Source organism: Salmo salar, chromosome ssa26 (assembly GCF_905237065.1).
Source record: "Salmo salar chromosome ssa26, Ssal_v3.1, whole genome shotgun sequence".
NCBI lineage: Eukaryota > Metazoa > Chordata > Actinopteri > Salmoniformes > Salmonidae > Salmo > Salmo salar.
Genome location: NC_059467.1, coordinates 19,647,451 through 19,662,972, shown reverse-complemented (window position 1 = coordinate 19,662,972; position 15,522 = coordinate 19,647,451). Strand labels below are relative to the sequence as shown.

Below are 15,522 nucleotides of genomic sequence, written 5' to 3'. Positions count from 1 at the left end.
TTTCTATCCACCCTTCTCCTCCCTTTTTCACCCTCCCTCTCTCTCTCCACCCTCTCCTTCCCTCTCTCTCTTTCTGTCTCTAAACTAAACACACTTTCACACCAGCAGATACCAACTCTCCTGTCCTGTTTTGCCTTTCCACTCTTTTCTATGACCATCTGTTTAGCTTTTCCCCATTTTTTTAATGAACTTTGAGGATTAAATGGATGACGAATCAAAGTTGTAAATAAATTGCCATGTTTTTGGTCGTTTTTCTAATAGCGCTCCTTATGTACCTTGCGGTAATTATCTTTTCTCTCTTGTCGTTAGTGGTTTCGGGGAGCCTCGCTGAGAATTAGCCTGAATTAGCTATGTCTGTCATATTTGATTAGGTAATTATCTTGGCCACACCGCTTTCTGTCTTTTATTTTTTCTGGTCGTTCCGAACGGAGCTGATGAGGTTAAAAACAAGAGACCGAGCAGGTTTTAAATATTAAATAATATGCCCCCCTCCCTCTGAAAGGGGTCTGCCAAGTGCCGTTAATTAGCCAGGCTGCTGCTCGCATTAATAGTCAAGGTAGAACAGAGTCATTAAGACACAGCAACACTCAGACACACACACACACACACACACACACACACACACACACACACACACACACACACACACACACACAGCCAGGTTACCAGGTGCCTCAGGATAGAGGCTAGCTGTAATCTATAATTTCCCTCTCTCTCCCTGCCTGTGTTTAGATTTGATATGTGTCTGGTCGTAAGCTGTTTAATTGCTGATGTTCTTAGTGTTGTCTCTTTTCCCTGCGATCTCCCTGTTCTGTTTTTTGGTGGGGCGGCGAGATCCCTCGCAGCGGCTCCGTCTGGCGCTGGCGTTTTGGGGAGGCTGCGATAGGATGGTGAGACGGTGCGCTGGCACACCACTCCACGGGGTTGAAACACGCTATTCTCTCCTCTTTCACACCCTTTTTTATTTTTTTCATTATTAAATAAAAAGGAGCATGAGGCAACTGAGGCAACAAGAGGACTCCATTATGCAAATGCTCTGTTATTTGCATAATGTCTTACGCCAGGAATATGCAAATGAAGCGTATAATTTATGAGCGCCTGCGTCTGTCTCAGTGTTCCCATAACTTACAAAGAGGATCATTTTTGTTCTACACCCTCTCTTCTCCCCTCCTCTCCAGGCTGGCACAGACACACACAGTCTCACACACACCATACCCATACAAAACAAGCACACGCTCTATTCTCACAAAAGGGTTGGTGGCTGTGTGTACCATGGCTGGGTGGGAAACAACTTGTCTGGCAGACTGATGGGGGATAAGGAGGCAGGCTAAGGAAGGGAAGGGGAGGGTTGGTGTGATGGAAGACATGGTGAGAGGGGCACATAAACCCCCTTTACAAAGGAACAGTAGCAGAAGCACATTTTCTATAATAAATTAAGGGACACTAATGCGGGGCCGGGTGCTGGGGAGCCCCTGTGCTTTTTGACTTTTGTTTTGTCTTTGCGAGAGAATATGGTCCAGCCTCTTCTGGCTTTTCTTTGATGCCCGCTTTTGGAGTTGAGATTTCTGCCTGTCACAGGAGCTGGTAGCTAATCCTCATCTGGAGGGTTTCCTCAGGAGTCAGTCTGAAGAAGGCAGAACAGCGTCGGCCGGGATGGAGAGGAGAGGAGAGAAGAGGGAGAGAGAGGCTGCATCTGAAGGCTTGTGTGTGGGCTCCACTCCACACAGCCTCCAGTACCCGAGGCTGCAACATGTCAACCCAGCCCAGCCAAGTCCTCCTCACCTCAGCGCTGCTACAACCCGGACCAGAACTAGGAGAAAACCCGGAGGCATCCATGTTGTCTGATCCGAACCCAACAGTTTTGTTTTATTTGAGCCTTTTTCTCCTCAAGCTTCTGTCTCTGTTTTTTTCCTCACCCCGGGTTATTGTAATCACCAGCCTGTTTTGCATACTTGATCTGTGGCTAATGTCTGAAGTGACAATACCACATTGTTGAAGAGACAGAAAGCCACAGACGACATGCGTTGGAGAAAAACACGCCCATTTCTGCATTACAGTGTAGTGTGGAGTTGGGCGGAGAGAGACAAACTTTGGACGGTTGCGCTGGTTTTGAGAAAGACATTCCTCTTCAGGGCCTCCAGACCTCTTTTTGTTTTCTCCTTCATCTTTTTCTGTCCTCGTCTTCTTGCTGGCGACTTGGTGGCTTTTCCTCTCTTTGTATGTGTCCCACACACGGATGGATGGATGGATGGCGGCTGGGGAGGCTGTGTGTATGTGTGCCAGGACAGAACCCCCCCGTCACACACAGGACCAGTGTGCCCGCCTCCCACTGAGCCCAGGGGCATCTGCTGCCTACTCCTCTCTGCTTTCCTGGTAGCAGCTAAGCATTTTACAGTTCAGAGATGGTGCGGGCACCACAGTGTGTGTGTGTGTGTGTCTCTGTGCCTCCGTGTCTCTGTGTGTCTGTGTGTGTCTGTGAGTGTGTGATGGCTTTCTGGTATACAGCTCAAACACACACTCACACAGGGTGTGTCACCTTGACTCCAGGCAGTGCAGGATTCTCTATTGCAGTGATCAGATCTCAGTATGGCAAAGGACAGAAGACTCTTCCGTGGGAATATTGGCTTTGCTTCTCTGTATCCGTGCTGTGTGTGTCCATGGCTTGGACTGTCACTCGCTAGGCTATACTGTACTTACAGCCTTCGGATCCTGCTACAGCCACTGTTAATTAGAGCGCCGTGATCATTATCCGTATCCATTTAATTCATCGCTGCTCTCAATTGTCGTTTCTGATTCACATTCATTTGTTTTGTGTATATTGGCACAGTGTAATTGGACAGAGTTTCTGTGTGTACGTATGTTTCTTTTGCAATCGCAATTATATCAGGAATTAGCGTTCTGCTGGTTTAATTATGCCGCTCAGACCTTTCATTATTCACATGCATGACAATGAGCTTCTCGATGAAATGTTGAATATTCACACCAACGCACATGTTCTGAATATCAGCTGCAGGTCATCAAGAGCAACGTATAACAAATGGAATTTGCAATGTTTGTTTTTTTCATTACATTTCCCAAGTGTTCATGAAGTTAAATCGCAAAGTGCAATTGAGACTATAATTGACAATGCAAACTAGTCATTGGCTAAATTAGCAATGTCAAATATAACTAGGTCTGTATTTTTTTTAATCCGTTTCCCACTCATTTTCTCTAACGAGACCAGCAATTGTTAATTCACAGTTTAGTTGCCCTGTTTTTTAAATCTGTGACAGAGTCACATTGCTCATTATTTTATGTGGCACATTACTTTCACCTGGCCCATGTCAGTGAAATTGTTGCTCTTGTTTTTATTTGTGTGTTAAACTGAAGTGAGGAGCTATTCTGGCATAAGTGGGAAAGGAGATTTAAAGCCCTGAAAATACCTCCACACTTCTTGTGCTCTCATCAAACAGGAATAGAAACAGGAATTTCATTCTCTGAAAAAGCCAAAGAAAAGCAATTTAAAATGTGATTTAACTTTGGTTTGAAGTTCTATTGGAGGTCTGTACAGGACAGCTGAGCGGCCTGCCATTGTCACTTGTATATATCCACAGACTGAATTAAAAACTCAGGGCATTTGGGAAGGCAAAGAAAACTGCATTTAAAGGGAAATGGGAGAGAGACAGAAACAGAAAGACATGACATTGGGCTTTCAAAAGGATACTTTGTTTCGGAAATAGGCCCACCTTTGCTTTAGATTCAAACTGTGTGTTTGGAGGTCTTGATCACCAAGTTTCTCAACTATTTCATAAGCACATTGGATACGAATAACAATGCACGAACGGACCAACGAGACCCAAAATAATGTATGATTGCAGTTTGCTTAGGTTTTGTGCTTGCAAGTATATTAAAATGTATGTAGTTCTGTCCTTGAGCTGTTGTCTATTAATGTTCTGTATTATGTCATGTTTCGTGTTTTTGTGTGGACTCCGGGAAGAGTAGCTGCTGCTTTCGCAACAGAACTTGTCCCGATTGGTGTTTTTAAATCATTGATGAAGGATTTTGAGGCTGATTCCCTGACCTGTCAATGTTTTTAATTTGCTGTTTTAGGATTTTGTTATACTCCTGTGAATTCTATGTTTTTTTTACTGCCTGTAGTTTTTCATGTTGTCTGTCTGTAATTGTGTAATGACTTGTGTAATGACTTGGTGCTGCCTATCTTGGCCAGGATGCTCTTGAAAAATAGATTTGAAATCTCAATGAGCCCTTCCTGGTTAAATAAAGGTTAAATAAAATAAAAAAAATAAGTATACAAATAAAATCCTAAACTCTAGTAACTGCATAATACAAACAGCATATGCTTACTTTGGCTAGTTGAATAGACACTTCCTGCTGAAACCCTGAAATAGTTTCGGGCTGTAATTCTATCCCAAACAATGTAGGAGAAAATATCACAGTATCCTAACTAGCAGTATTGTGATGCAGAATATCAATGTATACAACATGTAGACTCCCACAATTCCAAAAAGGAGTAGGCCTAATTAACTGTGAATGGTTCAGTGCTGTTCATCATGTTTTCAAGTTACTTATGTGCACAATGTTGTATCAAAGAGGTGTGTTAGAAAAAATAAATGACCAAAGCATTATTTACCACGATGGCTTATGTTTTCCTTGTGATATGGGTGTGTCTTTGAGCACTTTGCCAGTACACAGACACATAAATGGCCTCTTCTGGTGACTCATTTAAGCAGGATGACATTATATGTCAGTCTCAATACCTCTTTCATAGTGTTGACTATGCAAGAGGTTGTAGTTAGTGTTTCTTTAGCGGGGCTCAGTGTCTGCACTACTGCAGTAGCGGCAGTTTAAATGAACATGCTAATGAATATATGAATATAGCTCCTCGTAAGATGAGTAGAGCCATTGAGCACTTCAGATGGGCTCAATAGAGTGTTATGCCATCAGTTCATTTGTTGAGTTAATTAGATTTCTCTTCAGTATAGAAGCCATGTTATTCGATCCCCTCAGTCAGTCAGCATTGTATCTCTGGCCTCTAGTTATGTGAATGGAACAATAATGAGTGTCTTGGCTACAAGTGGGTGTTCAGGCCGGTGATGCTCTTTGTTAAGGTCTCTGATGAATGTTTGAACTCTGTGTTGGAGACATACATGAGTTTCAAGAGCTTAATATAAGTATAAGTGCATGACATAGACTGATCAGGTGAAAGCTATGATTAATGTCACTAGTTAAATCCACTTCAGTCAGTGTAGATGAAGGGGAGGAGACAGGTTAAAGAAGGATTTTTAAGTCTTGAGATAATTGAGACATGGTTTGTGTATGTGTGCCATTCAGAGGGTGAATGGGCAAGTCAAAATATTTAAGTGCCTTTGAACGGGGTATGGTAGTAGGAGCCAGGCGCACCGGTTTGTGTCAAGAACTGCAATGCTGCTGGGTTTTTCACACTCAAAAGTTTCTTGTGTGTATCAAGAATGGTCCACCACCCATAGGACATCCAGCCAACTTGACACAACTGGGGGAATCCCTGTGGAATGCTTTTGACAACTTGTAGAGCAATGCCCCAACGTGTTCTGAGGGCAAGAGGGGAGGGTGCAACTCAATATTAGGAAGTTGTTCCTAGTGTTTGGTATAGCCAGGGTATATTTCGTTGTGTAAGAGCTCAGTCTCTCAGCAGACATAAACAGAATGTTTTCTTCTCCCTGTCACATTCTCAATCTCCTTTCTGCTCTTCCTATGACTGTCTTGTTTCTAAACTTCTCCTTCGATGTTGTTTCCTTAAGAATACGCCATAATACATTTCCCCTGTGATTGTGAATAAGTGGTTGACTTACTGAAGCCTTTGTAGGGTGGAATTAGCCTTCCATTTTAGCAATCACCATTTTGTATTTCTTTGAAAACAGAAGTAACATTGGTTCTATTTTAAAACGCCTGTACTCACATACCTGGTACAATGTAATTACATAGGCTATTCCCTTATAGTTATTTCATAATAGATATGTAATGTCAAGTGTTGCATGGTGAGTGTTCAACAAGGATAAACCTGTCTCAAGAAATGGGGAAAAGAGACAGGCGCTGGGTGATTGAAGGGAAAATGGAGACGCTGTTGGAAGAGACACTCCAGTGTGGATCTCTTTTAATGGAGGCGTATGAATGGGAAATGCGGCTAGATTGCTGCCCTATTGAAAAGCCCCTTCACATTCATTGCGCCCTTTGACACTGAGGTACGTATCAGATGCCGAGCGTTTATTTCAACACAACATGTTCTCTCATAAAAGTGGCAATCTTGCTCTAGCGGCATGAAGGTTTTAGCGCACTGAGTAACAGCACCTGAAATCACACAGACACAAATGGGCCCAGTCCAGTCCATGAATGATGGAGGCAGTCCAAGTAAAAGCACACGGCACAAAGACAGCCAGGCTGCACTCTCTCTCTCTAATTATATAAGTTCCCTTCCTCCATTCCTGGTAAACAACCACCACTCTCATCTGCTGTATAGAACTCTTCTTGATGTTGAATACAATAGTCTTTGCTCTTCTATCATGGTGGGATCATCCAGATCCATTCCATGTCCATGGGTACATTGTGTTTCAGTGGTCCTAGCCTGGTTTATAGAGTTAATATAAATGCCTGGCTAGGAACCAGCCAGACTACCATTAACCTGAGCAGCACTGTGTGTGGAGGCCTGTGGAACAGCAGCCATGTGTTCCAGTATTCCGCCATGGGCTTCACAGGGACTCTTTAGTCTGGCCTTGCCCAGCCCTGATAAAGCCCACACTTATCACACATGATTGATTTGTTTACCTATTTGAGGCCGGCCCACTCATCATGTGTCTTATCCCTGAATGATGTGTTCTCGTTCTCTCTCCTTCCCCACCACTCTCCCTCTCCCTATCTCTCTTTCTCTTTCTCTCTCTCTCTCTCTCTCTCTCTCTATCTTTTGCACACAAACTGTATGAGTTGACTTTATATTTATATACATGTGTATGTATAAACCATCACTGTAAAACGACAATACCCGGTCATCATTCTTCCAGCCACCTGGATGCTTGATGTAGGAGGTTGGTATGCTGATAGAATCCGAGGCCTTGGCGAGTTCCATTTTTCTTTTGAAGCAGCCAGTCAGACACTCTTAGTCATTGTACTTGATAAGGGCACTGTGTGCATGGTTCGGCTAGGCCGGGCAAAGGACTCCTACAGGTCCCCGGTTAACATGGTGAACAAAAGCCCAGAGTGAATATCCCACCCCACCTCATTCAGCTCTGTAGTAGGGCCTGCTGCTGTGAATGGATGAGGTTAGAGAGTGATGGCTGTACTATGCATCCCTGGTTTCACTCTACAGTCCTCTTAACCCTTCCTCTTAGCCAGGAAGCTAGCAAAGCTCCATCTGCTTTTTCAAGGTTTAAGGACACTTATTATTTACAGGCAAGGGAAAACTGTTTTTGTATTGAGTTTTCCATTGGCATTTATCACCCCATGTTATCATGATTGATATTTTTTATAATCTCAAGGTCAGTTTTTCTCTAAAACTATCCAATACCTTTTCAACGTCTATCTGAATCTCATCAGTTGTCAGGGACATAATTCAGGTAGAATACTGAATTTGATAAACCATTTTTAGATTAGGTCCACTCAACAAAGTTATGTTTTCAACGAAATTCACGCAAGTGGGCTGGGGAGGAGCATGGGACGGAAGCAGTCTTTCCCCAATGAAAGCAGTGTGCAGCCAAGCCTGATATCAAGCAATAATGACACACAAGTTACATTGTTTATTTTACTATAACTGGATTACATCTCCCATCCAAATGTTGTGAATGATACTTTCCATGACAGACTGAACAGGTGAAAGCTATGATCCCTTATTGATGTCACCTATTAAATCCACTTCAATTAGTGTAGTTGAAGGGGAGAAGACGGGTTAAAGAAGGATTTTTAAGCCTTGAGACAATTGAGACATGGATTGTGTACAGTCGGGGAAAAAAGTATTTGATCCCCTGCTGATTTTGTACGTTTGCCCATTTACAAAGAAATGATCAGTCTATAATTTTAATAGTAGGTTTATTTGAACAGTGAGAGACAGAATAACAACAACAAAAAATCCAGAAAAACGCATGTCAAAAATGTTATAAAATGATTTGCATTTTAATGGGGGAAAAAAGTATTTGATCCCCTGCTGATTTTGTACATTTGCCCATTTACAAAGAAATGATCAGTCTATAATTTTAATAGTAGGTTTATTTGAACAGTGAGAGACAGAATAACAACAAAAAAATCCAGAAAAACGCATGTCAAAAATGTTATAAAATGATTTGCATTTTAATGAGGGAAATAAGTACTTGACCCCTCTGCAAAACATGACTTAGTACTTGGTGGCAAAACCCTTGTTGGCAATCACAGAGGTCAGACGTTTCTTGTAGTTGGCCACCAGGTTTGCACACATTTCAGGAGGGATTTTGTTCCACTCCACTTTGCAGATCTTCTCCAAGTCATTAAGGTTTCGAGGCTGACGTTTGGCAACTCGAACCTTCAGCTCCCTCCACAGATTTTCTATGGGATTAAGGTCTGGAGACTGGCTAGGGCACTCCAGGACCTTAATGTGCTTCTTCTTGAGCCACTCCTTTGTTGCCTTGGCCGTGTGTTTTGGGTCATTGTCATGCTGGAATACCCATTCATGACCCATTTTCAATGCCCTGGCTGAGGGAAGGAGGTTCTCACCCAAGATTTGACGGTAGATGGCCCCGTCCATCGTCCCTTTGATGCGGTGAAGTTGTCCTGTCCCCTTAGCAGAAAAACACCTGCAAAGCATAAAGTTTCCATCTCCATGTTTGACGGTGAAGATGGTGTTCTTGGGGTCATAGGCAGCATTCCTCCTCCTCCAAACACGGCGAGTTGAGTTGATGTCAAAGAGCTCCATTTTGATCTCATCTGACCACAACACTTTCATCAGTTGTCCTCTGAATCATTCAGATGTTCATTGGCAAACTTCAGACGGACATGTATATGTATTCCAGAGCAGGGGGACCTTGCGGGCGCTGCAGGATTTCAGTCCTTCACGGCGTAGTGTGTTACCAATTGTTTTCTTGGTGACTATGGTCCCAGCTGCCTTGAGATCATTGACAAGATCCTCCCGTGTAGTTCTGGGCGGATTCCTCACCGTTCTCATGATCATTGCAACTCCACGAGGTGAGATCTTGCATGGAGCCCCAGGCCGAGGGATGTTGACAGTTCTTTTGTGTTTCTTCCATTTGCGAATAATCGCACCAAATGTTGTCACCTTCTCACCAAGCTGCTTGGCGATGGTCTTGTAGCCCATTCCAGCCTTGTGTAGGTCTACAATCTTGTCCCTGACATCCTTGGAGAGCTCTTTGGTCTTGGCCATGGTGGAGAGTTTGGAATCTGATTGACTGATTGCTTCTGTGGACAGGTGTCTTTTATACAGGTAACAAGCTGAGATTAGGAGCACTCCCTTTAAGAGTGTGCTCCTAATCTCAGCTCGTTACCTGTATAAAAGACACCTGGGAGCCAGAAATCTTTCTGATTGACAGGGGGTCAAATACTTATTTCCCTCATTAAAATGCAAATCAATTTATAAAATTTTTGACATGCGTTTCTCTGGATATTTTTGTTGTTATTCTGTCTCTCACTGTTCAAATAAACCTAACATTAAAATTATAGACTGATCCTTTCTTTGTCAGTGGGCAAACGTACAAAATCAGCAGGGGATCAAATACTTTTTTCCCCCCGCTGTATGTGTGCTATTAAGAGGTGAATGGGAAAGCAAAATATTAATATCCCTTTGAGCATGGTGTAGTTATTAATTACACTTTGGAGGGTGTATCAGTGCACCCAGTCATTACATAGATGCAGGCGTCCTTCCTAACTCAGTTGCTGGAGAGGAAGGAAACTGCTCAGGCATTTCATCATGAGTTCTATGGTGATTTTTAAACAGTTAGAGTTTAATGGTTGTGATATGAGAACACTGAGGATGGATCAATAACATTGTAGTTACTCCACAGAGTGAAAAGGAAGCCTGTACAGAATAAAAAGATTCCAAAACATGCATCCTGTTTGCAACAAGACACTTAAGTAATACTGCAAAAAATCTGGCAAAGAAATTACGTTTTTGTCATGAATACAAAGCATTATGTTTGGGGCAATCCAATACAACACATCACTGAGTACCACTCTCATATTTTCAAGCTTGGTGGTGGCTGCATCATGTTATGTGTATGCTTGTAATCGTTAAGGACTAGAGAGTTTTTTTAAAGATAAAAATAAATGAAATAGAGCTAAGCACAGACAAAATCCTAGATGAAAACCTTGTTCGGACACTGGGAGACAAATTCACCTTTCAGCAGGACAATAGCCTAAAACACAAGGCCAAATCTACACAGAAGTTGCTTACCAAGATGACATTGGATGTTCCTGAGTGGCCTAGTTACCGTTTTGACTTAACTCGGCTTGAAAATCTATGGCAAGACTTGAAAATGGCTGTCTAGCAATGATCATCAATCAACTTAACAGAGCTTGAAGAATTTTAAAAAGAATAATGGGCAAATATTGTATAATCCGGGGGCCCCATTTATTAATATTGCGTAAAAACTATTCTAAAATACTACTTACGAACGGAATTGATATTTATCACACAATCCTACAAGCGTCATACGCACACCGTTAGGAGATAACCATTGATAAATACCAGTTGTTCTCAGCCTCCGTGCTTGTGCACAACCTTGGCTATTTGCATCTCAAAACACCCCTATTTAACCATATGTGGTCAAAATCAACCCTTTAAAGCCTGTGGGGATTATACAACGCTGTACCATGAAATACAACGGCGTAATCAAAAAAAGCTATGAAAAAAACAATTTCTGAGACTAAAATAGAGGTGCTAGTGTCAGAGGTTGACACTGATCGAGAGGTTGGCTCACTCAAGTGTGGCTTGACCAGTAAAAATGTAAAACATAGCTACAAAGACAGGACCATTAGGACAATTCAAGTTGCTTTAGCAATGGCAAATATACTTCAAATGAGTAGGCAACACTCACCAATAAGCCATCCATGCGATTGTGTATGGAAATTATGTTACAGTTCGTTTTGCTCATGATTGCATCCAAAACATTGGCTCATCAAGGGATCTGAGGTGCCGATTGGCAAGCTCCCACTGAAAAAACCCGAGGGTGGATAGCACTTGTGGCTTCCCTGTGGCTCAGTTGGTAGAGCATGGTGCTTGCAACGCCAGCATGGTGTTTGCAACGCCAGCATGGTGTTTGCAACACCAGGGTTGTGGGTTTGATTCCCACGGGGGGCCAGTACGAAAAAAAAAAAAATGTATGCATTCACTATTGTAAGTTGCTCTGGATAAGAGCGTCTGCTAAATGACTAAAAATGTAAATGTACAACAAAATGGCATGTGTTTCACTTTTCTAAACTAGGTCTTAAATCTTCCCAAAAATCCTATATGATCGGTTTTGGTGAAAGATGTCTAATGAGCCAATCTTAAATCTTCCCAAAAATCCTATATGATCGGTTTTGGTGAAAGATGTCTAATGAGCCAATCTGTACTCTCTGCAAAAAAGTCCCACCTGTCCCTAAAAACGCACTCTCTGCAAAATGCAGCATGTGCCAAATCTTCCAACAGAGCACGGTCTGCCATCTCTCATTCCATTTCCCATTTCCCATTGTCTTTTATAGTATTTCAACAATTGTTTCACATTTGCCTCTAATTGAACAAATTACTGTACTTTATATGGAATATTATTGTAACAAATGCACTGATGTGGTCATATACAGTTGAAGTCGGAAGTTTACATACACCTTAGCCAAATACATTTAAACTCAGTTTTTCACAATTCCTGACGTTTAATCCCAGTAAAAATTCCCTGTCTTAGGTCAGTTAGGATCACCACTTTATTTTAAGAATGTGAAATGTCAGAATAATAGTGGAGAGAATTATTTATTTCAGCTTTTATTTCTTTCATTACATTCCCAGTGGGTCAGAAGTTTACATACACTCAATTAGTATTTGGTAGCATTGCCTTTAAATTGTTTAACTTGGGTCAAACATGTTGGGTAGCCTTCCACAAGCTTCCCACAATAAGTTGGGAGAATTTTGGCCCATTCCTCCTGACAGAGTTGGTGTAACTGAGTCAGGTTTCTAGGCCTCCTTGCTCACACATGCTTTTTCAGTTCTGCCCACAAATTTGAGGTCAGGGCTTTCTGATGACCACTCCAATACCTTGACTTTGTTGTCCTTAAGCCATTTTGCCACAACTTTGGAAGTATGCTTGGGGTCATTGTCCAGTCGGAAGACCCATTTGCGACCAAGCTTTAACTTCCTGACTGATGTCTTGAGATGTTGCTTCAATATATCCACGTAATTTTCCTCCCTCATGATGTCATCTATTTTGTGAAGTGCACCAGTCCCTTCTGCAGCAAAGCACCCCCACAACGTGATGCTGCCACCCCTGTGCATCACGGTTGGGATGGTGTTCTTTGGCTTGCAAGCCTCCCCCCTTTTCCTCCAAACATAACGATGGTCATTATGGCCAAACAGTTCTATTTCTGTTTCATCAGACCAGAGGACATTTCTCCAAAAAGTACGATCTTTGTCCCCATGTGCAGTTGCAAACCGTAGTCTGGCTTTTTTATGGTGGTTTTGGAGCAGTGGCTTGTTCCTTGCTGAGCGGCCTTTCATGTTATGTCGATATAGGACTCGTTTTACTGTGGATATAGATACTTTTGTACCCGTTTCCTCCAGCATCTTCACAAGGTCCTTTGCTGTTGTTCTGGGATTGATTTGCACTTTTCGCACCAAAGTACGTTCATCTCTAGGAGACAGAACGCGTCTCCTTCCTGAGCGGTATGACGGCTGCGTGGTCCCATGGTGTTTATACTTGCGTACTATTGTTTGTACAGATGAACGTAGTACCTGCACCCAAGGTTGAACCAGACTTGTGGAGGTCTACAATTGTTTTTCTGAGGTCTTGGCTGATTTCTTTGGATTTTCCCATGATGTCAAGCAAAGAGGCACTGAGTTTGAAGGTAGGCCTTGAAATACATCCACAGGTACACCTCCAATTGACTCAAATGGTGTCAATTATCCTATCAGAAGCTTCTAAAGCCATGACATAATTTTCTGGAATTTTCCAAGTTGTTTAAAGGCACAGTCAACTTAGTGTATGTAAACTTCTGACCCACTGGAATTGTGATACAGTGAGTTATAAGTGAAATAATCTGTCTGTAAACAATTGTTGAAAAAATGTATTGTGTCATGCACAAAGTAGATGTCCTAACCGACTTGCCAAAACTATAGTTTGTTAACAAGAAATTTGTGGAGTGGTTGAAAAACGACCTAAATGTATGTAAACTTTTCGAGTTCAACTGTGTGATAGGCCTATAGCCTGTCAAGATATGTTGCATGCATTCACATTTGAAATACAATGAAATAGAACAATTATTTCATTATTAATGTCAAAATGTAAAAAAATTAACATGCAGTATATTTTCCCCATTCACTATGTTACGCTTGACAACAGTTCACCTATTACAGAATTTGGCACTGTGCGTACGCATAGTCATTGCTGTACATTTACGCACACTCTCAAGCAAACGTTCATATTGGAAATGATCCCACGCATGGTTTGCGTACAGATTTGTGCCTACAAATGATTGATAAATGAGGCCCCAGGTGTGCAAAGCTCTTAGAGACTTAATCCAAAAGACTCACAGCTGTAATTAATAAATTAGCAAACATTTCTAAAAATTGTAACTTTGTCATTGTGGGGTATTGTGTGCAGATGGGTGAGAAACAGATATATTGAATCCATTTTGAATTCAGGCTGTAACTCGACAAATTGTGGAATAGGTATGAATACTTTCTGAAGGCACTGTATTCTTGTCATATTCACCAGTCAACTCCATTACATTCAAAAGTTACTTCAACTTCAACCAGTGAATGCTAGAAATGTCTAGCTATGTTAGCTATAATACCTGTTTGTTGTAATGAGTGCTAGCATGCTAACAGCACACCCTGCACACGAAAATGCATATTTTTAAGGGGTATGCAGTAGATTGATAATGCTATCACTAAAGTATGTTGTATCAGACATTTCAAACAACATTCCCAGCTAATGAGAAAACATGGTATTTAATTTAAGAGAATGAACAAGATTTAACAAGGCAACTTTGGGGCTAATTTGAATGGGCGCCAACGGCAGATTTTGTGGGATGTTTACATCCGTACCCCAGTACGAACCACGTGGTCGCAGTGAACGTCACTCCGTGAGGGATTATAGGATCCCCAAAGATTTTGACTATAAATGCTGGTTGATAATCTGATTTTGTCTGCGCTGTGTAGGTTTATTGCTAGCATATGATATGCTAACTGAGGGTGAAATTGTTTGTAGCTACACTCCTGATTCTGATTGCATAAACAACTTTTTACAGATTTACTTTATTTTCAAAAAAAATTCAACTTCAATTTTGTTTACAGTGGAGAAATGGCAGACCGTTACAAAGATGTGCAGACACACCTGCCTACCCAGGATGCTATACTTCAGCATCTCAAAGAGGCCTGTCTATCTCAGCAAGCCCAGGTTAAAGTAAGTATCCTGCACCTCCACTCAGCTCCATTCACTGTTTGAAAAAACAGAGGAACTGGCCATTACTGCAAGGAGTGGTAGACTACTGACTCCTACTAGTTGTGTATTATGGAGACAGAGTTAATGCCCACTATTCATGCAGTCAGATTGACCGAAGAAAGGCCAATGATATTTTCCACCAAATTTGACATAGATGTACCCCATCTCTCAGTGTGTGTGTGTGTGTGTGTGTGTGTGTGTGTGTGTGTGTGTGTGTGTGTGTGTGTGTGTGTGTGTGTGTGTGTGTGTGTGTGTGTGTGTGTGTGTGTGTGTGTGTGTGTGTTTGGGTCTTATCCTTGACTGCATTGGACCCCTCTCGGAGCAGAGTACATATCCCAGACCACCCACACTCTCACGCTTGACGAACCAGAGACAAAAAGTGCCAGGGGGTGAACACGTCCACTGGCTGCATTTTGCATGCACCACCTACCTGAGTAGAGTGGTTGGATACCCACACACGCACATCTCTAATGAGTGTGGGCCTGAAACACACACCATCCCTGGGGGAGCCCGGCACTCTGTTATGTTAACTATTGCATGCAATCCCCACTAAAGTAGTGTAAGCAGAAAGTTGAATTATTCACACTGAGTAATTAAGAGTGTCTTGTACTTCCTCTATAATTCATTGGCGTTAAAGGCCTGGTGTGTTTTTGTGTGGTAAACAGAGCTGGCATATGATGTGGCGAGAGATGAGGCAACATGACGGTTGTGCCCAGAATGGCCATGTTCTCTCATTTAGCCTGCGGGCAGCTAGGGTGACAGAGGGTGGTGTGGGAGGAGGGGGTAGTGGTTAGGGTTAGTCCGCTTCACCTGGTCCGGTAACTTACCCCTCCCCCACCACTGTCCTAACTCCCACCCCTATGGCCATGTCATGAGAGGACCTATG

General features: G+C 42.3%; 1 protein-coding gene across 7 annotated transcripts in view; it reads left to right on the top strand.

Moving 5' to 3' along the window:
* LOC106587320 (involucrin) overlaps positions 1-15,522 on the top strand; it is a 129,419-nt gene that overhangs the window by 40,270 nt on the left and 73,627 nt on the right. For 6 of the 7 annotated variants that reach the window (XM_045709048.1, XM_045709045.1, XM_045709046.1 and 3 more), the window contains one exon: positions 14,489-14,597. The exons of the other annotated variant lie outside the window; for it this stretch is intronic. In XM_045709048.1, coding sequence (XP_045565004.1) covers positions 14,489-14,597 — 109 coding nt within the window. The remainder of the gene's footprint in view (positions 1-14,488; positions 14,598-15,522) is intronic. 7 annotated transcript variants of the gene reach the window in all.